The 27,272-nt window shown below is 32.8% G+C and overlaps 1 protein-coding gene across 1 annotated transcript; it reads left to right on the top strand.

Annotated features, from left to right (window-relative positions):
* The first annotated feature begins 3,135 nt into the window (after positions 1-3,135).
* Positions 3,136-22,689, top strand: LOC127732919 (cingulin-like). The gene is made up of 10 exons (XM_052242133.1): positions 3,136-3,224; positions 4,170-4,284; positions 5,181-5,282; positions 6,702-6,766; positions 6,992-7,096; positions 10,210-10,406; positions 10,659-10,833; positions 13,283-13,425; positions 14,730-14,898; positions 22,565-22,689. The coding sequence occupies exons 1-10, from the start codon at positions 3,210-3,212 to the stop codon at positions 22,631-22,633; spliced, it is 1,155 nt and encodes a 384-aa protein (XP_052098093.1). The 5' UTR covers positions 3,136-3,209; the 3' UTR covers positions 22,634-22,689.
* Positions 22,690-27,272: the final 4,583 nt, after the last annotated feature.

Below are 27,272 nucleotides of genomic sequence, written 5' to 3'. Positions count from 1 at the left end.
TTTTTCGTCCCTACAGAAGCTGATGAAATTAACAAACAGTTGAGTTTCACTTGATATGGTCCACTCAGTGACACAGTTTAAATCACCAATTATTGTCAGGTATCTATTGTCCCTCTATTTTCCATTTCAATTATTACCTATGGGGAAGTTCTCAAACCTCTTTCAGAACTTTGTTTATTTTGGCACCTCCTGTAGGAATGAAAAAAAAGTGCACTGCAAAATCCAGTTCAGGTTTTTAATTTTCTAAAACATACAATGCATTTGAATTTGATTTATCTAGGGCATGCTATGCCTTAAAACTTTTCCAGACACACAGGTTTGTCTGTACTCTAGAGTAAATTTTGGGGTGAAAACGCAGTCATTTTGGCTATTGGGTCCACATGAACCTTAGTAATAAATAATCTAGATTACAAAGATTCAGTTGATATAAGATCCAAAGTAAATAGGTCATGATATTATAATCATGATAATACACCATGCAAGTGTGACTGATATTGAAAACATACAGTTTCGGTTTGTAGCAACTCACTAGTCCATGCCTTGTCATTTAGAAAGTCCAGAACTCTACATGTAGGCTTGTTTAGAGTTGTTAGTGCATCAATGATCTCAACATTTGTACCTACCGACCGGTATTTCTTGATATTGTTTTGGACCTCACGAAACTTGTATGAAATACAGTACATGGCCAAAAGTATTCGCCACCTACATTTTTTTGTTATATATCTTTAACATGTTTTGAAAAAAATAGATTTTGAAGGCATTTATGGTTGGATTTTTATAAATTAGGTGTTGAAAGACGCAGAATTGTCTAAAGAATATTTGTTTATTTGGTCATAGTACACATGTATTGTCTTCAGTTGTTTTTGTATTCTCCTGATGTGAACACGTATAATTATTTTTCACAATTTAATTTGGTTGAAATATATAGCAAATTTCTGAACAGAAAATGATATTTGTGTTTATCTCATGAGACAATGAAAATGCTCCACAATAAAAATACAACCAAATAAACAAATAAACCTGTGACAATTCTGCTTCTATTGGTACCAAGTTGCTTATAATCAAACCACAAATGACCACAAAATAATTTTTTGAGAAAACGTAGTTTTATATGAAATATATAGTGAAAAATCCAAAGTGATGAATACTTATGGCCACACACTGTACATTAGAAATCTGATTTTGAAGTGGTGGTAAAGAATTGTTTTTGTGTAACATGTTTTTATTTCATGTGTTAATGGGTTTGAAGCTCGTTATTCACTGTGTATCGGGCAAATTGGTAGAAAAGTAATGTGTAAGCTATTTTTTAAAATTTTTTGTTCATCTTGAAATTTCCATTTTATTTCCTGTTCGACTTTGCACATACATTCTTTAAGACTCTTTTTGAAAGTAAAATTAATTGATAATCATTATTCTTTCTGTCAGTATTTTTGAGAGGTGCACATTTAACACCACCGGTCTAAACAAATTTAGTTGTTTAATATTTTGAATTTCTTCAGTTTGTTTTACCTAATGAAATGAATCTTTTAATGCTTTTTTCTACATACAATTTATAAGATATGAACTGAAATGAGTTTCTAGGGAAAAACTCACCTGATAAATAATTCAATTCTTTTTGTAAACTTATATAAATAACATGCTGATATGTCTATCTTCGTCGTTTTCAGGTGTAAATCATTTACAAGACAAAATTCAGAATCCTTGCGTTCTGTAAACCCTTTTATGACTTGCTGTTTACTTATATCATATATTAATCAAATAGTTCTATAATTCCATAAAAATGTTACCTGAAAATTGAAGAACGAGTTCCTTTGTTTCCATTTATAATGATTGACCTAAAATGTCTTGATAGCATGACCAACTCTTAGAATACATAAAATTTCAATTTGATCAAACAATTCTCTAATTATATAATATTTGTTATTTATACAAATGTATTCTACATATTGAAGTTTTCCTCACATAGACATGATAGATGGAATATGGAGAGTATGATTGGAAAAAAAAAAAATTTCTTTAAATTTTGCAAAAAAAGTGAGCAAAGGAAACTGAAATCATATCATATGATAAAAACACAATATCATATGATTGGTTCAAGAATCTTATCTATCATTCTTCAAAGACAAAAGTATTGACTGAAAATAGGTTTGTCTATCTTTTTTTTATGCCCCCGCGTAGCGGAGGGGGCATTAAGTTTTACCCTTGTCCGTCTGTACGTACGTCCGTCCATACGCCCCAAAATTGGTTTCTGTTCTCTTAACTTGAGTTTGCCTCAACCAAATATAATGAAACTTATACACAATGCTTATTACACAAAACACAGATCAAGTTTGAATTTTGGTGGCGTCACTTTAACCGTTCTAGAGTTATTCCCCTTTATAATTAGAAAAATTGCAAAATTTTTTGTTTCCGTTCACTAACTTAAGTTTTGCCTCAACCAAATGTAATGAAACTTATACACAATGCTTATTATCACAAAACACAGATCAAGTTTGAATTTTGGTGGCGTCACTTTAACCGTTCTAGAGTTATGCCCCTTTATAAATGGAATAAAATGATCCGCTGGGGCGCAGCTTGATACGACTGCAGAGGTCGAACCCTGAACAGTTGGGGCAAGTATGGACACAACATTCAAGCTTGATACAGCACTGAATTTGGATTGTAATTAAATATTTGACACAGCATAGGTTACTGACACAGAATGAATGTGGTCTAAGAACTTAAAATTTTTTAATTTACCTATTCAAACCATATCATTATTATTTGCTTTTATATATAAATCAGAAGTAACCAATTTAAAATGGAAAATTTTAAAGAAAAAAAAAGGAAAAAAAAATTTTTAGTTTCCATTCTGTTACTTCAGTTTGCCCCAACCAAACATTATGAAACCTATACACAATATTCATTACCACAAAACTCAGATCAAGTATAAATTTGGGTAGCGTCACTTTTACCGTTCTTCAGTTATGTCCCTTTATAACTATATGATATGCAAGTGGGGGTATCATCTGTGTCCACATGTGGACACTATCCACATTTATTCTGCAATGCAGTGCAGTGCAACTTTAAATGGTCCATTATCATGATAAGACTAAACTTTTCAAATGTATACTTTTCTGTTTCAATTTAGAATCCTTGAGGAATACAGGTCAAAAAAGATTTTTGATATTCCAAATGAAAATGAATTGTCTGATTTATCTGAACAACTTATGGGATCACAGATGGTAAGATATAACTATTATACATAACATATCACCAGTATTCAGCACATGACAAAAGAAACACTCATATGACTAAAGAAGGGTAATAACTTATTACACAAGATTGTGTTTGAGATAATACATGTACATTATGTGGTATGATTGCCAATGAGACAACTAGTATTCACAAGAGACCAAAGGACAGGATATATAGGTCACTGTATGGCCTCTAAAATTTAGCAAAACCCATGTTGTATAGTAAGCTGTAAAAGGCCCCAGTATAAAAAAGGGACAACAATTCAAAAGAGAAAACCAGCAACCATATTTATGCTAAAAACAATAAACAAAAAACAAATAGAGTAGACAGCCGCAAAGGACAATCACTGAAACGAGGCTCCTGACTTGGGACAGGCGCACAAAAATTGTGGTTGGATTAAACATGGAATAGAAAAACATACAAAAGATTAAATTAAATTAAACATTTATAAGATTCAACAGATAGTATTGTAAAAAAGCACCACTGTGTAATTTATATGCTGGAACATCTAGGAGTTGTCTACAACTAGACACAAAATGTTTCATGATTTATAATTTTTGGTTCACTTACTTTTCTCCATCTGTGTAAATAATTATAATAAAATTGAAAATTGAAATTACTATGGAAATTCAATTGAAGTTTGATAACTCAAGTTTTTCATCTTTAATCTATGTCCCTCAGAATTTTTTAACCCTTATTGTTAATTTAGTCAATTCTTTAAACATCAACATTTCCAATATCAAAGTAGAGTGTTTTCTTGTTCAAATATTATACCTGAATCTAGGAGTTGGGGCTATATTGCAATCACCTTGTCTGTCCACCCAACAAATATTTTCATCACAACTTATTCTCAGAAACTACTGAACAGAATGACTTCATATTTAGTCAGCAGCTTGACTGGTGAATTGTTAAGGTGAAATATCCTTTTTCAGATTAAGCCAGAATTAAAGGTTAACTGCACTTCAGAAGGAAAGAAGCTTTTGTTTTATCAGTATTTGCAGCAGGACCAAGACACATGGCCAACAGAACAAGAAGAAGAAGAAATGGGTAAACATATTTATATAATTTTGTGGATATTTGTACTGATTCTTTTCAAAATATTAGTACATTGTATTATCAGACTGTACAAAAGTGTTTTCTGTTTATCTGATTTTGCATTACATATATTATTCCTGATTATGGTAGCCATGACTGAAAAATACATGTAGATATACTATAATGGTTTACTTTTATAAATTTTGACTTGGATGGAGAGTTGTCGCATTGGCACTCATACCACATCTTCTTATATCTATGTAGAACAAATGACTAAAATGTAGTTGATTGTGTTATACATTTGTTTCTTGAAAACCATGATATCTACAGAAAATCTGACGGTGCAAACATGTTTGGAATGTAAATGTCTTCCTTCTCTCTTTTTGTACTAAAATTATGGAATGAATTGTTATAGGATTGATCTTAGACAGCATTTTTTATGCCCCTACAATAAATATGTTTTTATGCCCCTACAATAAATATGTTTTTATGCCCCTACAATAGTTATGTTTTCCAGTCTGTTCTTTGTTGGTCCTTCTTTTATCAGGAAAGAGAAAATTAACATTTAACAGATGATGGACAGATAAGTTATCTTCTATTATTAATAAAAAAGCATCATTTCATTATAATATACTTCATAGCTCTCTAAAACTAAGTAAATGCTGTGTCAATAACATGATTTCTATAAGTATACTATGGAGGTAAACTAAATGTAAAATGATGTATACTAAAAAGACTCTCTTTGATGACTGTTATGCTAGTTTCCATGTAGACCTCCAGATAATATTGGTACAATATAATTAATCTTATCTCTTTCATTGTATTAGTATTTCACATGTTATGATTTTATCTCTCTCATTGTATTAGTATTTCACATGTTATGATTGTATATACTACTATTCTGTTAGTTAAACAGTATAAAAACACAGCACAGAAATGTAGTGAAATAAAAGAGAAGATAATGGAAGAAAGGTTACAGATTGATGAATTGTTAGAGTTAGCAGAAGGAGGTACACATTTTAGTATTATGTTTTCAATATTTTAACATTAAAATTTAAATAGGAGTTATCTCCCATCTGAGCAAATTTTCCTGTGTATACAATGTAGCTTTTACAGCAGATATTCATGATTTTTTTAAATATTTTTCCAGCTGAAAATATCACTCCACTTAAGGGCAACCATGTTTTAGTTTACAGACCATTTACAGGCAAAAGAGAGGAAAAGATACCAAAGGGACATTATAGTATTACTTTGAATTAACTATAAAACAAAGGCCTCTTTTTATTTTTGTGAAAATTGGAAACAAAATTATGGTAAAAACTTAGTTTTGTTTAAAAAAATCACAAATTTTAAGATAATTAAATTGTGACAGGGTAGGAAAAAGTCATTTTAAAGGTATGAAATGATATTCCAAATTACAGATTTTTTTAATTGATTTTTGTGACAATCCAAAATAATATATGGTAAAACCTTAGTTTTTATTTAATAATCACAAATTATTGGAAATATTTATTTGTAATTGGATTTCAACAATAATTGATAGATATAGGTATAATGTATGTGCTATTCAAAATTGATACCCAGTGTTGTAAGTCATTCATTTTTTAAACTGCTGTCATAATAATACAATACATTCATAGTACTCAGATTTAAACAAAACTTGGTATCTATGTAGAACACATTCTAAGTTTATTCCTAGGGTCAAACTTTATAAGAATTTATCTCATGAACGTTTGCTATGTTTGCATCAGTCCACAAAAATGTGCAAGTCAGGTTCTTGCTGACATGATGGTTTTCTAGTTTATAAGTACCGGTATTAAATTGTTACCGATTAAGTGCATGTTTCGTTTCAAATGACTAGGATTACTTAATAATGAAGGTTGGTGGTTCTCTCCAGACACTTGCCTCCTCCACCAATATAAACTGACTGCCACTAGGATTACTAATTAATGAAGGTTGGTGGTTCTCTCCAGACACTTGCCTCCTCCACCAATATAAACTGACTGCCACTAGGATTACTAATTAATGAAGGTTGGTGGTTCTCTCCAGACACTTACCTCCTCCACCAATATAAACTGACTGCCACTAGGATTACTAATTAATGAAGGTTGGTGGTTCTCTCCAGACACTTACCTCCTCCACCAATATAAACTGACTGCCACTAGGATTACTAATTAATGAAGGTTGGTGGTTCTCTCCAGACACTTACCTCCTCCACCAATATAAATTGACTGCCACGATAGAGGCAATAGTGCTGAAAATGAATTAAACACCAGCAATCAATCAAATGACTTATTAATCACAGAATTTGACAACAAATGCCAAATGGGGGAATTCTGGTGGTCCTGATAGATGTAATTTCTGTTAAGAGAAGTTTGCAACAAGAGCTGGTCAGCCTGTAGTGATATTAAATGTAATTGTATATTTAGGTCACAATCTTTTACTGAAGAACATTGAAGATCTTGAGAATAAAATATCAGAAGATGGAGAAAAGGTATTTATGATATAAATAGTAACAATGTATCGATTTTTGAAAAATGGACAAAAATGTGAGATTATTTCGATTTCAGGAATACGATATATGTTTAAGAATATCAGAATGCCAGTTCTTATTATTGTGATACTCACTTTGTCATATTATTCGCATTGTTAAAAACCTTGCAACAATTTTTGAATTTACAGTATATCATAAATCTTGTTTTGATTTATATACTTTTAGCTGACACGGGCAGAACAGATAAAGAAACAATATGAAGAAAAAATGAAAGCTATCGGTGGGACTTGTTCTCTTGATGGTACTCTAGAAGAAGTAAAAATTAAAAAGGTGTGTTACAAATCAAATCAAGGTTATTGTACAGAAAAGGTCTCTAGCCTACGGTACAATTATTAAGTTAACAATTTATAAAGGTGTGTTTAGAGACATTTGTTGATAAAAGATGGAAACTGTCTGGTAAACCTCAAAAAGTGGAATAATTGATATTAATTTCATGCTTCATTGGACTTTAACAATTGAGATCAGATAATAAGGAAGGAACAGTCAAGCAACTTTTGAAATGTGTGGACAGGTGTAGGTGAACATTTCTCAAAACTAAGCCACTCTGATATACATTGTTTCATAGACTTCAGTTAACATCTGAATCTAACTCAAAGTAAAACTGTGACATGCACATATTGCTTTGGCAGGGATCTCCATGACCTGTTTTATGATGGCGCACCGCCATCGTTAAAATATCTTCTGCCATCATAAAATTATCTTTCCCCATCGTCAAATGATCCCAGCATTATCAAAATTTGTTTTAGTCTTGCTAGCCGCCGCCATTTTTGATAGCAATTATAATCAATTGCATGTAACTGCATAACCCTTAGACTTATTTTATATAATCCAAAGGGTCTAAAAGCCCTGAGGGATATATGACAGAAGATCGCTAATCACTTGTACAGGTATATCAACACACCTGACAGGAGATCGTTAGATCAAGATTGAGGATTGACTGCATTATTTAATAAAGTTTCAGCAAATGCTAATGAAAATTTAGATTAAAAAATAAATTAATCCAGTTACGAAGAAAACGTTTAACAAGTCGAATACATGCTTTTATAATGACCTACGCATTGAGCATCCCCCCTTATAAAAGAGTTCAAAATAAGACGTAAAACAGAACATAATTTCATGCCAAATAACACGAGTATAGCAATTATAGATAAAGTGAATCACTTTACAAGTTTAAAAGTAAATGCATGGATATTAACTGATTAACTGCAACTTGACAATCTGAAGAAATTTTGTATCTTAATTCCTAATTCATTTCGTAGTTTACAATCAAATTGATACATCCGGATTGAATTCAGAATCAAAAGATGCATGTTGCACAGTATATTACTATGAAATTTGCAATTTAAAGTCATTAAAACCTTTTAAGTTGTAAACGTTTGCCCTCCAAATCTTTCTTCAATGTTTCACAAAACAGTTACGAAACTTCTTGTTGTTGATGCTGCAAATCGTTGATACTGGTTCATGACTTCTGACTTTGACAGTGAAAAAAAGATCCCCCAGATTTTTAAGCCCTAAACAATTACCAAAATAGCAAGAAAACGACTTGGGAACCTCAAGGACAGCTTGTGGTCATTCTTGACTAAGGGTCAGCCATGCAGGCTTGGCATTGGAATTGTTACAAATGACAATTAATGAAGAATTTTATTATATTGGTTATTCTATGATGAAATAAACATAATAAGCAATATATCAGTCTGTTCACCATTCCTTAAATGGAAATGGGGGAATGAAATCTTCGATCACTCCACGCTGTAGACGTGGGGTTTTGTCATGGTGAAATTTCCTCCATCATTAAATTTTCCTCCATGGAGATCCCTACTTTGGGTTTTCTATATTGCCTCTCCAAAAAAGGAGGGGATAAACTGGTTTACATTTGTCCGTATTTCCTTCCCTTAAAATTTTGGTCATGTTTTGCTCATTGTCAAATAAGAGATTTGTAAAATTTGGTATCCAGCTTCATATGAGCATGCTCTACTGTGTGATGTATTTTAGAGATTTATTGCTCATCCTCATCCTGTTTACTACATCTACTAGAGACTGTCATCTTCCTATCAAAAACTCTAACCATCATTTCATATTTTATTCACTTTGGTTTTCTGAGTTTAGTTTTTGAATATTAAGTATCTTCAATGATTATCTTCATGCAATTGATATGGTCATACATCTAGGAGTCTTTTAAAAGCCTGTAGCGTCAAGAAAAGGGAGATAACTCTGCCTTACTTTTATTTGCTATGAGGGATTTGAGAAGTTTCTTATCAAGTGTCCCTATTTTACCTACATTTCATAGATCATTGACTTGTTGCACAGTTGTGTAGATAAATTTTTCTGATTATTTGAGCTAGAAAATTGAATCCATTTGTTAGATTCTGTAATATCAACATGACAAAAGTCTTTGCAAGGTTTGGTTTCTTAAAGGGGCATTAGCAACAAGATATAAAAAAAAAAATAGAATATGATTTTTGTTTGTTCAATCATTAATATAAGTGAAATAGTGAAGTAATAATTCACTTTTAGCAGCCAATTTGGTTAAATTTTGTCAAAATGAGCAAAGAAACATCGCTGATGAATTATTCACTTGCAAGGGAATAATTAGACCTCATTGAATCCGTATTCATGTGACCTTCAATTTAACCCCTTAGCTGGAGATGGGTTACGCATGTATTCAGCTATTAAAAGGAAAAGAATTTCAACATTGAAAGTGAATCAAGGATGAACCATATGTTTATATCGGGTTATATGACTGTCAGCAGTCTTCGGAGGTCATCTCGATGGTTAATTAGATGACGTCTAGACAAAAATACACACAATATGTTGATACATATTATCGAGTGCATGCATTGCTAATTGTTTATTTTAGATTTTTTGTAATTTGGATTTTGGTTTTAGTATGTTATAAATCAAATATGGGAATTTGAGTCAAATCAGTGAACATGAATTTGACAGCTAATGCCCCTTTAAGACAAGTTGCTTTTAATTTTGATGTTTTTTTTAATTTGTTTTCCAGAATAATTATTTAAACAATTCCAAGTATGTTTCTGATAAAATTCATCTTTTGAAATGTTTATCCTATGTTTGATTCCATGAAGAGAGACTTTCTTTTGATTTTAAAGGCTTTCAGATTTTAAGTTTAACTACTCTCAAAGAACGGATTAATTACAAGTAGTTCTTTTAATCAAGTTTGCTTTGAAGGGAATTTTCAAAATTTGTATATAGTGTTTCATGACAACAAGTTCTTTTATGATTTTAAAGATTTACGATTTTATAGTTCAATAGATTTAGGACTTTTTTATATCAGAATAATTCCACAGTTAACAATAAGTAGGAGAGAAGATTGGCATGTCATTCACTACTGGCATAACTCTTATTCTCAACATTTTATACAGAGAGAGCAAATAGACAAATTAGATAAGGAAATTCAAAATGGAAGAAAAACACAAGAGGCTATGGTAAAACAAATACAGAATTATAGAGATTTAGTACAAACAGTTTCAAGGAGAATGAAGAATGAAAAAGACGGGAAGCTTAATATCCAGAAGGAACAACAAGTCAAGAATTTCCTTGCAAAAGAGGATTTAGCTAAGTATGAATAAATGACAATTTTATGTATGCATAATAACTTATTTATAAAAGATATGAATTAGATAATTTATTGCATACCTGCATAATAGTCTGAAATTCTTAAATTGCTTGATTCTATTGACCATGGTTGGTTTCACAAGGATTTATAATTGTGATACTTCCAGAATGTTTTGTTTCAGTCAAGTCATACATATTGATATATGTTTTGTTGATTTTATTATTCACACCTCTGTGCCTTTTATTGTTCTTCCAGTTTAAAAAAACTGCTACAAGAAATGCAAAGACTTGGTGGAATTGAAGAGTGTCCAGCAGATAACAATCAAATCAAAATAAAATTTGTAAACACTTCCCAGACAGAAGCTACACTATACCTTACAATGACGCTGAGACAGGATGAGTATGGCCATGTCAAACTTAGTTATGCTGATGTAAGTAGCCTTTAGATGACCTGAAGCATTTCAATAGTGTTTTTATCTCAATGTTATAAATAGTTGCTGAAGATACCAAGGGGACATTCAAAACTCAAGGAGAACCTGACAGTGCCATGGCTTAAAAAGAAAGACAAACAAGTTCACAAAACACTATATAGAAAAATAAAGACTGAGCAACATTAACTTCATAAAACAGGGTAATCTCAGGTGCTCTTGAAGGGTAAGCAATTCCTTTTTAGCTCAACTGCCCCAAAGGGCCAGGTGAGTTTTTCTCATCACTTGGCGTCCCTTGTCGTCTGGTAACTTTTACAAAAATCTTCTCCTCTGAAACTACTGGATCAAATTTAACCAGACTTGGCCACAATTTTTATCGGGGTATCTAGTTTAAAAAATGTGTCCGATGACCCTGTCTGCCAACCAAGATAGCGGACATGGCTTAAAATAGAACATAGGGGTAAAATGCAAGTTTTGTCTATTATTTTGAAAACCGTTATAAAAAGAGATAATCTGACATGGGCAAAAACGTTCAAAATGTAGAGCTCTACCAATTGTCCATATACGTCAAAACTGACAGACAACTTCTTATAGGAGTTATTGCCCTTAAATGACAAATTTTCAATTTTTTTTCATTTTTGCCTATTATCTTGAAAACTATAATAGAATAGAAAAAAACTTTAAATTACAATGATCAGCAAGACCAGATCTAAAAATATGTCTGCATGGTGGAAATCGTCAGTTGACTACTTACTAGAGTTATTGCCCTTTTTCTGCGTTTTTGCCTTATATCTTAAAAATTATAATAGATAGATAGAAACTTAAATAAGCAAAAATGATCAGCAAGACAAGATCTGTAATTAAGACAATATGGAGGAATTTGTCCGACATCTCTTTATTGAGTTATTGCCCTTTAATGATGATTTTTACATTTGTTTTTGCGTTTTGCCTTTTATGATAAAAATTGAAATAGGTAAATAGACACTTTAAATCACAAAAATGATCAGCAAGGCAAGATCTACTTACAAGTCAAAATTTGCCGATATAGTTAGTAGACTGTCACTCTTTATATGAGTGATTGCCCTTAGATCAAGGCTTCCAAAACGGTCATATATTCCAGACAATTGTATAATGTCCGGTAAAAGTCCGGCTGGGCAAAGCATGAAACGGTCATCTACTTTTTAGTTGTCAAGGCTTTTTTAAGAGACGGTCATTTTAGCATAATTCGCTATCTTTTTGACTCAACCTTTTGCCTTTAACAGCCACACATTTCCGGTCATAAAAGTGACATGATGATTAATTAATATCAAAACAACCCCTACTTCAATACTTTCTAATTTTAATCAAGGCTAATTAGTTGTTGGACAGCTGAAATCTACCTGTTCACGTGACAGGTAAACTATTTCCAGTACCGGACATCGTATAAATTGATCGGTCTATTCAAAGTTAATTTCTTACATTTCAGCGGTTTCTATCTAATTGATATAGTCCAAAAGATTGAAATTATAAGAAATACGTTTATAAACATGATTTGATGAAAAATTTAAAAAGGTTTTAAATGAAAAATCGTAAGAACTACGTTGTATGAACTAGAACACGTGTGCGCATGTGCGCAGTAGGGAAATTTAATTATGCATCCTACATTTCTTAAAAAATGATAAAAATTATCATTGATACCTGTAACTAACGTTCATTTCAAGTATTTTGTTGAAGAAATAACGTGGAAAGAGCTACTTCACTCAGTCGTGCTTTGTAAACGTACACGTATTTTACGTATCCGTTTCTGGTCCATGTTTTACCATTGTCAGGTCAACATCCGGTATCAGGAAAATGTGATTTTAAAAACGAAAGTAAAGTTTTTGACAACGTAATTTTGCACAAATAAAGAGTCTAAGGCAGTTATGAGCACACTGATGTGCATACTTCCAATTATGCACGGCCAATTTAACAGTTTACGTCCGAACATCAAATTCACATCAAAGTAAAGTTTAATATCGTTTTTTTTTTTAATCTAATGTCAATCATTGGGATGGCCATCTGATTACCATAATTACCATAATTGCCTTTTGTGACTTAGTCTTAAGGGATTAAAATCGGGATAAGATATAAAATGTCCGGCTGGCTCAAATATTTTTTGGAAGCCCTGCCTTAGATCAGGATTTTTTTACCCTCTTATGTGTTTTGAGCAAACACTAAAGAAGATAGAGAGAAACTAAACATACTAAATGATCATTAATACAAGATCAACAAAACAAAGATTTTTGTCATGAATTCTATTCTCGTCTACAGTGTTGGAGAGTGTCCATTGTTGAGCCTTTAGAGCCTCTCTTTTTTTAAAAAGGGGTTATCAAAGATTTTAGTTATATTGGCTATGTACTGGTATGTTGCTACTGTATGGCAGGCATTATCTAGTTTTACAGGTGTGAGGTACTATATTAAATATATTATACAGGTGAATATAGAAACATTACATTGTACAGACTTGATAGAGGAAGCAGTGAGGACTAATGATGTAAGATCACTGATCACACAGCTGAGAGAAAGATGGAACATGTATTATCCTATCATGACAGAAATTGACAAAGTTTCTGAAAGGTAAAAATTACAGGCTTGGCACTTGTTTCATTAAAACAAAATTTGAAATCTAAACATCCATATCTGTTTGAAAGAATTTTTTGACAGGGAGACGGATTAATATGCTGTAAGCCAATTTATTTTCGCGGATACTCTATATCTCTTTTTGCCCTTTCAAGTCCACTTTGCTGAGATTAAATTTTGCGATTTTTAAATTTACTTGATGTAATTACTTAAAAAAAGATCTAAGTTTTACATATTCACCACGATTTATATTTGCGTTATTTTTGTGTTCGTGAAAGTCTCGAAAATAAATGGCTCGTGAAAATTAGTTGGTTTACAGTAAGGGAAACCTTGTTTCCGAATCCCTTTGTATTTATGTATTACTGTATTTATATGTATATGTCATGTACATGATTTTTTTTTTAAATAAAATATCTTTTTTTCCATATTTCTGTTTTATGATATCCTTACTGTTTATTATGTATCATATAGGTCAACATATAAAACTGAGGGTACATTTAACAAAATACCCTCCTCTTTTTTACATACACTCAAGTGAGATTGTGTAAACTTACTTGTACATCCAAATGCTTTTAAATTAAATAGAAAAGATAAATCCATTATTTTATGCTTCTCAAAAGTAGAAACTTGAAAAAAGAATCCAGTATTCGAAAATGTATGCTTTTAAAAACAAAAGTAAACACTTAAAATAGCTTAAGTCTTCTTTAAAGGATGCATTGTGAGTTAACAAAACTAATACCAATGTATCAGCTACAGTCTGTTAACAGAGCCTAAATCAAAGTTATCATTTCCATGAGTTTTGAAGAGATTCCTTGCATTTGATCCCAAGTGGTTACCTAGTTGGCTTGAATTTATTTTGTTGCAAAACAAACAAAAATTAAAAAATGTTATAGAAAACATGTCATGTTGACAGAAAAACATTTTGAAACCATGCCTACAAACTTTTTTTACAGATTATGCTCAATGTAATATTCATGTCTACATTGAAAACAATGGTAGAAACATGCTTCATCATTTTAAGCTCACCTGGTCCAAAGGGTCAGTGTAAGCTATTGCTATCAATTAGCATGTTTCATCCCTTGTCGTCTCTAAACTTTTGCAAAAATCTTTTCCTTCTCCTTGAAACTTTTGTTGTTGACATTAATAATGTTATTTGTCATGTTATTGACCTCAAAAGTTATGTGTCATGTTGTTTATATCGAAAGTTATGTGTCATATTGTTGACATTGAAAGTAATGTGTCATCTTGTTGAAAATGAAATTTATTTGTCATGTTGTTGATGTTATAAGTTTGACTTGTAGTCATGCTGTTGATTGGATACAAGATGAAGGCCTTGTAAGAGTGTTAGTTGGTAAAGGAGGCACCATAATGTTTACACTGAAGATGCCCCCTGGTTACCCATTTAAAGGGGAGATAACTGCAACCAATACCAGTGGACTACCAGCAAATGTATACATAGAGGATTGTAAGGTATGTTAACTTTTAACTTAAAAGGGAGATAACGGTAACCAATACCAATGGATTACCAGTAAATGTATATGTAGAGGATTGTAAGGTATGTTATCTTTTAACTTAAAGGGGAGATAACTGTAACCAATACCAGTGACTACCAGCAAATATATATGTAGAGGATTGGAAGGTATGTTATCTTTTAACTTAAAGGGGAGAAAACTCACCAATACCAGTGGACTACCAGCAAATATATATGTAGAGGATTGGAAGGTATGTTATCTTTTAACTTAAAGGGGGGATAACTAACCAATACCAGTGGACTACCAGCAAATATATATGTAGAGGATTGGAAGGTATGTTATCTTTTAACTTAAAGGGAAGATAACTCACCAATACCAGTGGACTACCAGCAAATGTATATGTAGAGGATTGGAAGGTAAGTTATCCTTTAAACTTAAAGGGGGGATAACTGTAACCAATACCAGTGGACTACCAGCAAATGTATATGTAGAGGATTGGAAGGTATGTAATCTTTTAACTTAAAGAGGAGATAACTGTAACCAATACCAGTGGATTACCAGGAAATGTATACATAGAGGATTGTTAGGTATGTTATCTTTTAACTTAAAGGGGAGATAACTGTAACCAATACCAATGGATTACCAGTAAATGTATATGTAGAGGATTGGAAGGTATGTTATCTTTTAACTTAAAGGGGAAATAACTGTATCCAATACCAGTGGACTACCAGCAAATGTATATGTAGAGGATTGGAAGGTATGTTATCTTTTAACTTAAAGGGGAGATAACTAACCAATACCAGTGGATTACCAGCAAATGGATATGTAGAGGATTGGAAGGTATGTTATCTTTTATCTCAAGGGGGAGATAACTAGCCAATACCAGTTGACTACCAGCAAATGTATATGTAGAGGATTGGAAGGTATTTAATCTTTTAACTTAAAGAGGAGATAACTGTAACCAATACCAGAAGACTACCAGCAAATATATATGTAGAGGATTGAAAGGTATGTTATCTTTTAACTTAAGGGGGAGATAACTAGCCAATACCAGTGGATTACCAGCAAATGGATATGTAGAGGATTGGAAGGTATGTAATCTTTTAACTTAAAAAGGAGATAACTGTAACCGATACCAGTGGATTACCAGCAAATGTATACATAGAGGATTGTAAGGTGTGTTATCTTTTAACTTAAAGGGGAGATAACTAACCAATACCAGTGGACTACCAGCAAATGTTTACATAGAGGATTGTTAGGTATGTTATCTTTTAACTTAAAAGGGAGATAACTAACCAATACTAGTGGATTACCAGTAAATGTATATGTAGAGGATTGTAAGGTATGTTATCTTTTAACTTAAAGGGGAGATAACTGTAACCAATACCAGTGGACTACCAGCAAATATATATGTAGAGGATTGGAAGGTATGTTATCTTTTAACTTAAAAGGGAAATAACTAACCAATACCAGTGGACTACCAGCAAATGTATTTGTAGAGGATTGGAAGGTATGTAATCTTTTAACTTAAAGAGGAGATAACTGTAACCGATACCAGTGGATTACCAGCAAATGTATACATAGAGGATTGTAAGGTATGTTATCTTTTAACTTAAAGGGGAGATAACTAACCAATACCAGTGGACTACAAGCAAATGTTTACCTAGAGGATTGTTAGGTATGTTATCTTTTAACTTAAAAGGGAGATAACTGTAACCAATACCAATGGATTACCAGTAAATGTATATGTAGAGGATTGTAAGGTATGTTATCTTTTAACTTAAAGGGGAGATCACTAATAAATACCAGTGGACTACCAGCAAATATATATGTAGAGGATTGGAAGGTATGTTATCTTTTAACTTAAAGGGGAAATAACTGTATCCAATACCAGTGGACTACCAGCAAATGTATATGTAGAGGATTGGAAGGTATGTTATCTTTTAACTTAAAGGGGAGATAACTGTAACCAATACCAGTGGATTACAAGCAAATGTATATGAAGAGGATTGGAAGGTATGTTATCTTTTAACTTAAAGGGGAGATAACTAACCAATACCAGTGGATTACCAGCAAATGGATATGTAGAGGATTGGAAGGTATGTTATCTTTTAACTTAAGGGGGAGATAACTAGCCAATACCAGTGGACTACCAGCAAATGTGTATGTAGAGGATTGGAAGGTATGTAATCTTTTAACTTAAAGAGGAGATAAATGTAACCAATACCAGTGGATTACCAGCAAATGTATACATAGAGGATTGTAAGGTATGTTATCTTTTAACTTAAAGGGGAGATAACTAACCAATACCAGTGGATTACCAGCAAATGGATATGTAGAGGATTGTAAGGTATGTTATCTTTTAACTTAAAGGGGAGATAACTAACCAATACCAGTGGACTACCAGCTATACATAGAGGATTGTAAGGTATGTTAACTTTTAACTTAAAAGGGAGATAACTGTAACCAATACCAATGGTTTACCAGTAAATGTATATGTAGAGGATTGTAAGGTATGTTATCTTTTAACTTAAAGGGGAGATAACTGTAACCAATACCAGTTACTAGCAAATATATATGTAGAGAATTGGAAGATATGTTATCTTTTAACTTAAAGGGGAGATAACTCACCAATACCAGTGGACTACCAGCAAATGTATATGTAGAGGATTGGAAGGTATGTTATCTTTTAACTTAAAGGGGAGATAACTAACCAATACCAGTGGACTACCAGCAAATATATATGTAGAGTTTTGGAAGGTATGTTATCTTTTAACTTAAAAGGGAGATAACTGTAACCAATACCAATGGATTACCAGTAAATGTATATGTAGAGGATTGTAAGGTATGTTATCTTATACTTAAAGGGAAGATAACTGTAACCAATACCAGTGGATTACCAGCAAATGTATATGTAGAGGATTGTAAGGTATGTTATTTTTTAAATTAAAAGAGAGATAACTGTAACCAATATCAGTGGATTACCAGCAAATATATATGTAGAGGATTGGAAGGTATGTTATCTTTTAACTTAAAGGGGGGATAACTAACCAATACCAGTGGACTACCAGCAAATATATATGTAGAGGATTGGAAGGTATGTTATCTTTTAACTTAAAGGGAAGATAACTCACCAATACCAGTGGACTACCAGCAGATGTATATGTAGAGGATTGGAAGGTAAGTTATCCTTTAAACTTAAAGGGGGGATAACTGTAACCAATACCAGTGGACTACCAGCAAATGTATATGTAGAGGATTGGAAGGTATGTAATCTTTTAACTTAAAGAGGAGATAACTGTAACCAATACCAGTGGATTACCAGGAAATGTATACATAGAGGATTGTTAGGTATGTTATCTTTTAACTTAAAGGGGAGATAACTGTAACCAATACCAATGGATTACCAGTAAATGTATATGTAGAGGATTGGAAGGTATGTTATCTTTTAACTTAAAGGGGAAATAACTGTATCCAATACCAGTGGACTACCAGCAAATGTATATGTAGAGGATTGGAAGGTATGTTATCTTTTAACTTAAAGGGGAGATAACTAACCAATACCAGTGGATTACCAGCAAATGGATATGTAGAGGATTGGAAGGTATGTTATCTTTTATCTCAAGGGGGAGATAACTAGCCAATACCAGTTGACTACCAGCAAATGTATATGTAGAGGATTGGAAGGTATTTAATCTTTTAACTTAAAGAGGAGATAACTGTAACCAATACCAGAAGACTACCAGCAAATATATATGTAGAGGATTGAAAGGTATGTTATCTTTTAACTTAAGGGGGAGATAACTAGCCAATACCAGTGGATTACCAGCAAATGGATATGTAGAGGATTGGAAGGTATGTAATCTTTTAACTTAAAAAGGAGATAACTGTAACCGATACCAGTGGATTACCAGCAAATGTATACATAGAGGATTGTAAGGTGTGTTATCTTTTAACTTAAAGGGGAGATAACTAACCAATACCAGTGGACTACCAGCAAATGTTTACATAGAGGATTGTTAGGTATGTTATCTTTTAACTTAAAAGGGAGATAACTAACCAATACTAGTGGATTACCAGTAAATGTATATGTAGAGGATTGTAAGGTATGTTATCTTTTAACTTAAAGGGGAGATAACTGTAACCAATACCAGTGGACTACCAGCAAATATATATGTAGAGGATTGGAAGGTATGTTATCTTTTAACTTAAAAGGGAAATAACTAACCAATACCAGTGGACTACCAGCAAATGTATTTGTAGAGGATTGGAAGGTATGTAATCTTTTAACTTAAAGAGGAGATAACTGTAACCGATACCAGTGGATTACCAGCAAATGTATACATAGAGGATTGTAAGGTATGTTATCTTTTAACTTAAAGGGGAGATAACTAACCAATACCAGTGGACTACAAGCAAATGTTTACCTAGAGGATTGTTAGGTATGTTATCTTTTAACTTAAAAGGGAGATAACTGTAACCAATACCAATGGATTACCAGTAAATGTATATGTAGAGGATTGTAAGGTATGTTATCTTTTAACTTAAAGGGGAGATCACTAATAAATACCAGTGGACTACCAGCAAATATATATGTAGAGGATTGGAAGGTATGTTATCTTTTAACTTAAAGGGGAAATAACTGTATCCAATACCAGTGGACTACCAGCAAATGTATATGTAGAGGATTGGAAGGTATGTTATCTTTTAACTTAAAGGGGAGATAACTGTAACCAATACCAGTGGATTACAAGCAAATGTATATGAAGAGGATTGGAAGGTATGTTATCTTTTAACTTAAAGGGGAGATAACTAACCAATACCAGTGGATTACCAGCAAATGGATATGTAGAGGATTGGAAGGTATGTTATCTTTTAACTTAAGGGGGAGATAACTAGCCAATACCAGTGGACTACCAGCAAATGTGTATGTAGAGGATTGGAAGGTATGTAATCTTTTAACTTAAAGAGGAGATAACTGTAACCGATACCAGTGGATTACCAGCAAATGTATACATAGAGGATTGTAAGGTATGTTATCTTTTAACTTAAAGGGGAGATAACTAACCAATACCAGTGGACTACAAGCAAATGTTTACCTAGAGGATTGTTAGGTATGTTATCTTTTAACTTAAAAGGGAGATAACTGTAACCAATACCAATGGATTACCAGTAAATGTATATGTAGAGGATTGTAAGGTATGTTATCTTTTAACTTAAAGGGGAGATCACTAATAAATACCAGTGGACTACCAGCAAATATATATGTAGAGGATTGGAAGGTATGTTATCTTTTAACTTAAAGGGGAAATAACTGTATCCAATACCAGTGGACTACCAGCAAATGTATATGTAGAGGATTGGAAGGTATGTTATCTTTTAACTTAAAGGGGAGATAACTGTAACCAATACCAGTGGATTACAAGCAAATGTATATGAAGAGGATTGGAAGGTATGTTATCTTTTAACTTAAAGGGGAGATAACTAACCAATACCAGTGGATTACCAGCAAATGGATATGTAGAGGATTGGAAGGTATGTTATCTTTTAACTTAAGGGGGAGATAACTAGCCAATACCAGTGGACTACCAGCAAATGTGTATGTAGAGGATTGGAAGGTATGTAATCTTTTAACTTAAAGAGGAGATAAATGTAACCAATACCAGTGGATTACCAGCAAATGTATACATAGAGGATTGTAAGGTATGTTATCTTTTAACTTAAAGGGGAGATAACTAACCAATACCAGTGGATTACCAGCAAATGGATATGTAGAGGATTGTAAGGTATGTTATCTTTTAACTTAAAGGGGAGATAACTAACCAATACCAGTGGACTACCAGCTATACATAGAGGATTGTAAGGTATGTTAACTTTTTACTTAAAAGGGAGATAACTGTAACCAATACCAATGGTTTACCAGTAAATGTATATGTAGAGGATTGTAAGGTATGTTATCTTTTAACTTAAAGGGGAGATAACTGTAACCAATACCAGTTACTAGCAAATATATATGTAGAGAATTGGAAGATATGTTATCTTTTAACTTAAAGGGGAGATAACTCACCAATACCAGTGGACTACCAGCAAATGTATATGTAGAGGATTGGAAGGTATGTTATCTTTTAACTTAAAGGGGAGATAACTAACCAATACCAGTGGACTACCAGCAAATATATATGTAGAGTTTTGGAAGGTATGTTATCTTTTAACTTAAAAGGGAGATAACTGTAACCAATACCAATGGATTACCAGTAAATGTATATGTAGAGGATTGTAAGGTATGTTATCTTATACTTAAAGGGAAGATAACTGTAACCAATACCAGTGGATTACCAGCAAATGTATATGTAGAGGATTGTAAGGTATGTTATTTTTTAAATTAAAAGAGAGATAACTGTAACCAATATCAGTGGATTACCAGCAAATATATATGTAGAGGATTGTAAGGTATGTTATCTTTTAACTTAAAGGGGAGATAACTGACCAATACCAGTGGACTACCAGCAAATGTATTTGTAGAGGATTGTAAGGTATGTTATCTTTTAACTTAAAGGGGAGATAACTGTAACCAATACCAGTGGACTACCAGCAAATGTATATGTAGAGGATTGTAAGGTATGTTATCTTTTAACTTAAAGGGGAGATAACTAACCAATACCAGTGGACTACCAGCAAATATATATGTAGAGTATTGGAAGGTATGTTATCTTTTAACTTAAAAGGGAAATAACTAACCAATACCAGTGGACTACCAGCAAATGTATTTGTAGAGGATTGTAAGGTATGTTATCTTTTAACTTAAAGGGGAGATAACTGTAACCAATACCAGTGGACTACCAGCAAATGTATATGTAGAGGATTGTAAGGTATGTTATCTTTTAACTTAAAGGGGAGATAACTAACCAATACCAGTGGACTACCAGCAAATGTATATGTAGAGGATTGTAAGGTATGTTATCTTTTAACTTAAACCAAACAGTCAGTAAATTGATACTTTTTATTATCCCTCAATGGTTTCATTGTGGCATGCTCACCTTGCTGCTGAAGGCCATGGGTTTAATCCCCCTTCAACAGAAGACTTCAACAGCATATTTCATGTTTCTACAAAAGCTTTCATCAGTTTATCATTAAGAGAAAATACTTGTTTGTTCAGAGTCAAAATAATATGTTGGAATAGAGTGACACCTTTCAATATTCTATTTAGTTGAACCAGTAGGGAACATTAACTACCATTTGGCAGTCTTCTTACCTTTCAGGTGCTAATGAGCATGATTATTGAAAGTTCAGCAGTAATGTTAGAAAAACTCACTAAACACTAAAAATATTCACTTGCACAGATCTTGAGATGAATCTCTTTTAATCCATTGTTTTGTGTTACAAATTGATTTTTTTCATATTGTACCAATTTAAGTCAACTGATTTCCATGAAACTGTTTACTTTGGGGAAAATGTAATTAGAGGTTGTTTTTTTTTTCCTATTTGATATTAATATTAAGACTATTTATGAAGAAAATTGGCAACACAATTGTAAATTAACTTATATAGTGGAAATAAAACTAAATTGGAAAGCAGAATACTAACAGTAATTAGTTTTGATAATAGCTGAAACTTGCCTAAATTAACCTGTATATACACATATATATATATATCTTTTCTTTCAGCCACTATCAGATATACAGACATTACAAGAATGGGTGGATTTCTTGGAAGGAAAATTTGGAAAGCCTTAAAACTTTAGCTTACAGAATTGTTTTTAGATTATTATCAATACATGTTCAAAACAAAATAGTATGGTTTTTTTTTGTTTGGCCAGAAGATGACATATACTGTTTTTAGCTTACCTGGCTATAAGGCAGGATGCCCTTTTACCATCACTTTTGCTCCATCTTCAGTCTGTTTGTCAGTTAACTTTTTACATTTAAAAAAATAGATTTGTATGCCTTACTATCATTCCATACACCATATAAAGTTGACCTAAAATAAACTATTGCTTATAGTATATAAAATCTTCATAGATACCAGGATTAAAATTGTGTACGCCAGAAGCCCCGTTTCTGAGAAATGGACTTTACTACTCTCATATCTGTACTTAGTGTCTTTTTTGTTGTTAGAGATGAGGAATTGATAAATACCATGCAACGTCCAGTCTGTGTTTTTGTTTTTGTTGTTAGGGATGAGGGATGGATAAATTACCTGCAATGTCCAGTCTGTGTTTCTGTTTGATGTTTTTCTGCTTTGTATCAATCTGATGAGTTGAGCTTTTTTCAACTGATTTTTATAGTTTGTTCTTATGTTGTGCTGTAACACCACTGTCCCATGTTAGGGGAGGGTTGACCGCTCACAAAGTTTTGTTATAAATAAGGCTGTTAGTTTTCTAAATTGAAATGTTTCATATTTTCATGGTGGTGCCTTTTATAGCCTACTACAATGTATATGGAATGGGTTTTTCTCATTGTTGAAGGTCATACGGTTGCCTATAATAGCTTACATCCACTTCATTTGAACTTTGGTGGGTAGTTGTCCCACTGGCAATCATACCACATCTCCTTATTTTTATATTAATCTTGAAAACATGACATTAACCTATGAACCATGCAAATGAGGTCAAGTTCAGATGAACCTTGCCAGACAGACTTGAACACCTTACAATCATTCCATATACCAAATAAAGTTGACCTAAAATAAACTATTGCTTATAGTATCTGAGAAACGCATTTAACCTTGAAAACATATTATTAAACAGTGAACCATGAATATGAGGTCAAGTTCTGATGAAACCTGTGAAACAGACATGTTTACCTTACAAGTTATATATATAGCACGCCTTTTACGAATTAACATATTTAATGTACCAAAAGCGTAGTTTTGAGTGGATTAAATATGTAAATGAGTAAGGCGTGGCTATTTATGATTTGTAACATAAATGGGCGATGACACATGTCGCTTTCTATGACAAAATGTCTCTAATTTTCAGAAAATGAACTCAAGGAACGGACTTTTTAGTAGGATTTGATTTAATGATAGATGTATATGTAAATGAATTGTTGCCGTGATACTTTCATCATGGTTTAAAGACCAGAGAGAAATTTCTGCATCACTGAAGTGCCCCCCTCTCCAGGCGAAAATTCTTGAGGAGATAGATGTAAAATATTGTTAGATGTAAACCATACTGCATGATTTCAAAACCAATAGGAAGTGTAGTTTTAGAAGAGATAAACAAAGGAAACTTTTTAAAACTTATTGTGATGGTTTTCTGCCTTTCCCAACACCATGAAAATGATCGATTAATAAATGGTCTGTTGATTGTTTAAGATCCAGAGATATATAGATTCCTACACTGCAACAAGTGTATTACGATATTTCTCCACTCGAGACAGTTAAATTTTATTATTTAAAGCGCTAGGCGAGAAATATCGTAATACACAAGTTATGGTGTCGGAATCTGTTTCTCTGATGATTTTTATCCTTCGTTTTTTGAAAGATTTTCAGAAACTTGTGTTCTTTATATGCGACGTCATCAGACATGGTCTCCTTTTTTCATGACGTCACAATAGGAAAATTCAGAAGAAAACAAAACATTTTAACGTCATAATCAAATTTCGACTAATCAATTGCCGAGAACAGATATTTCACTAGCGAGGAGAAATATTTTTCTCACACCGATCAAGAAATGTGAAAATAGCACAAAAATTAGAGAAAAGTATTTTAAGCATGCTCAATTCACCGAGATATACCTTTAAAAAGTTGAGGAAATGAAACGACTAAGAATCCAGTGACAATTTTTTGGAATATTCATTTTGACACGATAAAAACAAGTATCCACCAATTTATCAATATCGCCTCTTTTTTTATAGACCACGTTATTCCTTTTAGTAGCTTTCCTCTGGCATTCATTTGTTTGAAGTAAAGGAAACCATTTTTAATTTAGGGTTAGGTTTACAAGTTTGGGTAGTTTTAAGGCAAGCCCCCCCCCCCCCCCTTTTTCCTGATTTTTTTTTTTATTTACTGTTGACAACTTGTGTATGTATTTTGTTTAAAATTTATTAGGACATTTTATGGTCATTGATTTCATTGTTTACTAGGCCAAAGAGGCAGAGCTAGACAGTGAAATAACAAACTTGAGATGGAAGTTAGAGCACTGGTCTAAGCTCCTCCCATTCTTTGCTTTTCCTATGACAAGCGACACACGGCTGGACTGGAGAGTGCAATAACTAAAAAATCATTCAGCACTCTGCTAAAAATAACCGAAGTTAACTCACTCGAAGATTAAAGGAAAAATAACCATTCATGTTACAATTATTTTATACACCAAATATATTTGACCTACTACTTATAGTATCTGAGTACAGACTTGAACATGAAAACTTAACCTTGATCACTGATCCATGAAATGAGGTCATGTATGAAGCCTGATGACGGAACTGTAGACCTTGTAAGGATGATGTACATCAAATTTAGTTATCCTATAAATCATAATAATTTAAAAATTCACAAGACAAAAAACTTTAGATTTTGGAAGAAGTTATTGAACCATGAAAATGAGGTCAAGGACAATGGTTGTATGACAGACAGAAACTTCTTAACATTAATACCCATCTGTATGGTATATAGTAACCAGGTCTTCTACCCCTTGAAATGTAAAGCTTTATACAAATAGTTGATGCTGCAAGTCATTAATTATATTCTAATCTACAATGTTAGAGTGTTGTTAAAGATGCACATAAATACAGGTGAGCAACACAGGCTCATCAGAGCCTCTAGTTTTCTTACTTTTTATTTAGAAGTAAAATATTTTTGGTATGTCTATTACATTGTTTCTGCTTCATATAGTAGACTACATTGTTTCAGCCTGTGCCCGGTTGAAAGTGCTTTTCCTGAACTAATTGTTTTAAATATATACTCTTGTATTACCTTTTGTAAGTCCACTGATTGAGAACAAGAGTGCACACGCTGAAATGTCTCGCCTTCTTTACTAATCATTGATATTATGTTGATAGTCCTAAATATAAAGCTTTATTACAACTGTCACATAAACTTAACATTAACCAAGTAAACTAAACATTGACCAATGAACCATGAAAATGAGGTCAAGGTCAGATGAACCATGCTAGGCAGGCATGTACAGCTACCAATTCTTCCATACAACAAATATAATTGACCTATTGCTTATAGTTTAAGAAAAACAGACCAAAACACAAAAACTTAACACTGAGCAATGAACCTTGAAAATAAGGTCAAGGTCAAATAAAACCTGTGTGACTGCCAAATAGATCATAAAATATTTCCATACACCAAATATAGTTGAACTATTGCATATAGTATTAGAAAAAAGGACCAAAACTCAAAAAACTTAACTTTGACCACTGAACCATGAAAATGAGGTCAAGGTCAGATGACACCTGGCCGCTAGACATGTACACCTTACAATCATTCCATACACCAAATATAGTAGACCTATGGCATACAGTATAAGAAAAACAAACCAAAACACAAAAACTTAACTATAACCACTGAACCATGAAAATGAGGTCAAGGTCAGATGACACCTGCCAGTTGGAAATGTACACCTTACAGTCCTTCCATACACCGAATATACTAGACCTATTGCTTATAGTATCTGAGATATGGACTTGACCACCAAAACTTAACCTTGTTCACTGATCCATGAAATGAGGTCGAGGTCAAGTGAAAACTGTCTGACGGGCATGAGGACCTTGCAAGGTACGCACATACCAAATATAGTTGAACTATTGCATATAGTACTAGAAAAAAAGACCAAAACTCAAAAACTTAACTTTGACCACTGAACCATGAAAATGAGGTCAAGGTCAGATGACACCTGCCCGCTAGACATGTACACCTTACAATCATTCCATACACCAAATATAGTAGACCTATGGCAAACAGTATAAGAAAAACAGACCAAAACACAAAAACTTAACTATAACCACTGAACCATGAAAATGAGGTCAAGGTCGGATGACACCTGCCAGTTGGACATGTACACCTTACAGTCCTTCCATACACCGAATATACTAGACCTATTGCTTATAGTATCTGAGATATGGACTTGACCACCAAAACTTAACCTTGTTCACTGATCCATGAAATGAGGTCGAGGTCAAGTGAAAACTGTCTGACGGGCATGAGGACCTTGCAAGGTACGCACATACCAAATATAGTTATCCTATTACTTATAATAAGAGAGAATCTAACATTACAAAAAATCTTAACTTTTTTTTCAAGTAGTCACTGAACCATGAAAATGAGGTCAAGGACATTGGACATGTGACTGACGGAAACTTCGTAACATGAGGCATCCATATACAAAGTATGAAGCATCCAGACCTTCCACCTTCTAAAATATAA

The sequence above is a fragment of the Mytilus californianus genome, unplaced genomic scaffold, assembly GCF_021869535.1.
Source record: "Mytilus californianus isolate M0D057914Y unplaced genomic scaffold, xbMytCali1.0.p SCAF_3, whole genome shotgun sequence".
Lineage (NCBI taxonomy): Eukaryota > Metazoa > Mollusca > Bivalvia > Mytilida > Mytilidae > Mytilus > Mytilus californianus.
This window is presented reverse-complemented; position numbering and strand designations above follow the sequence as displayed.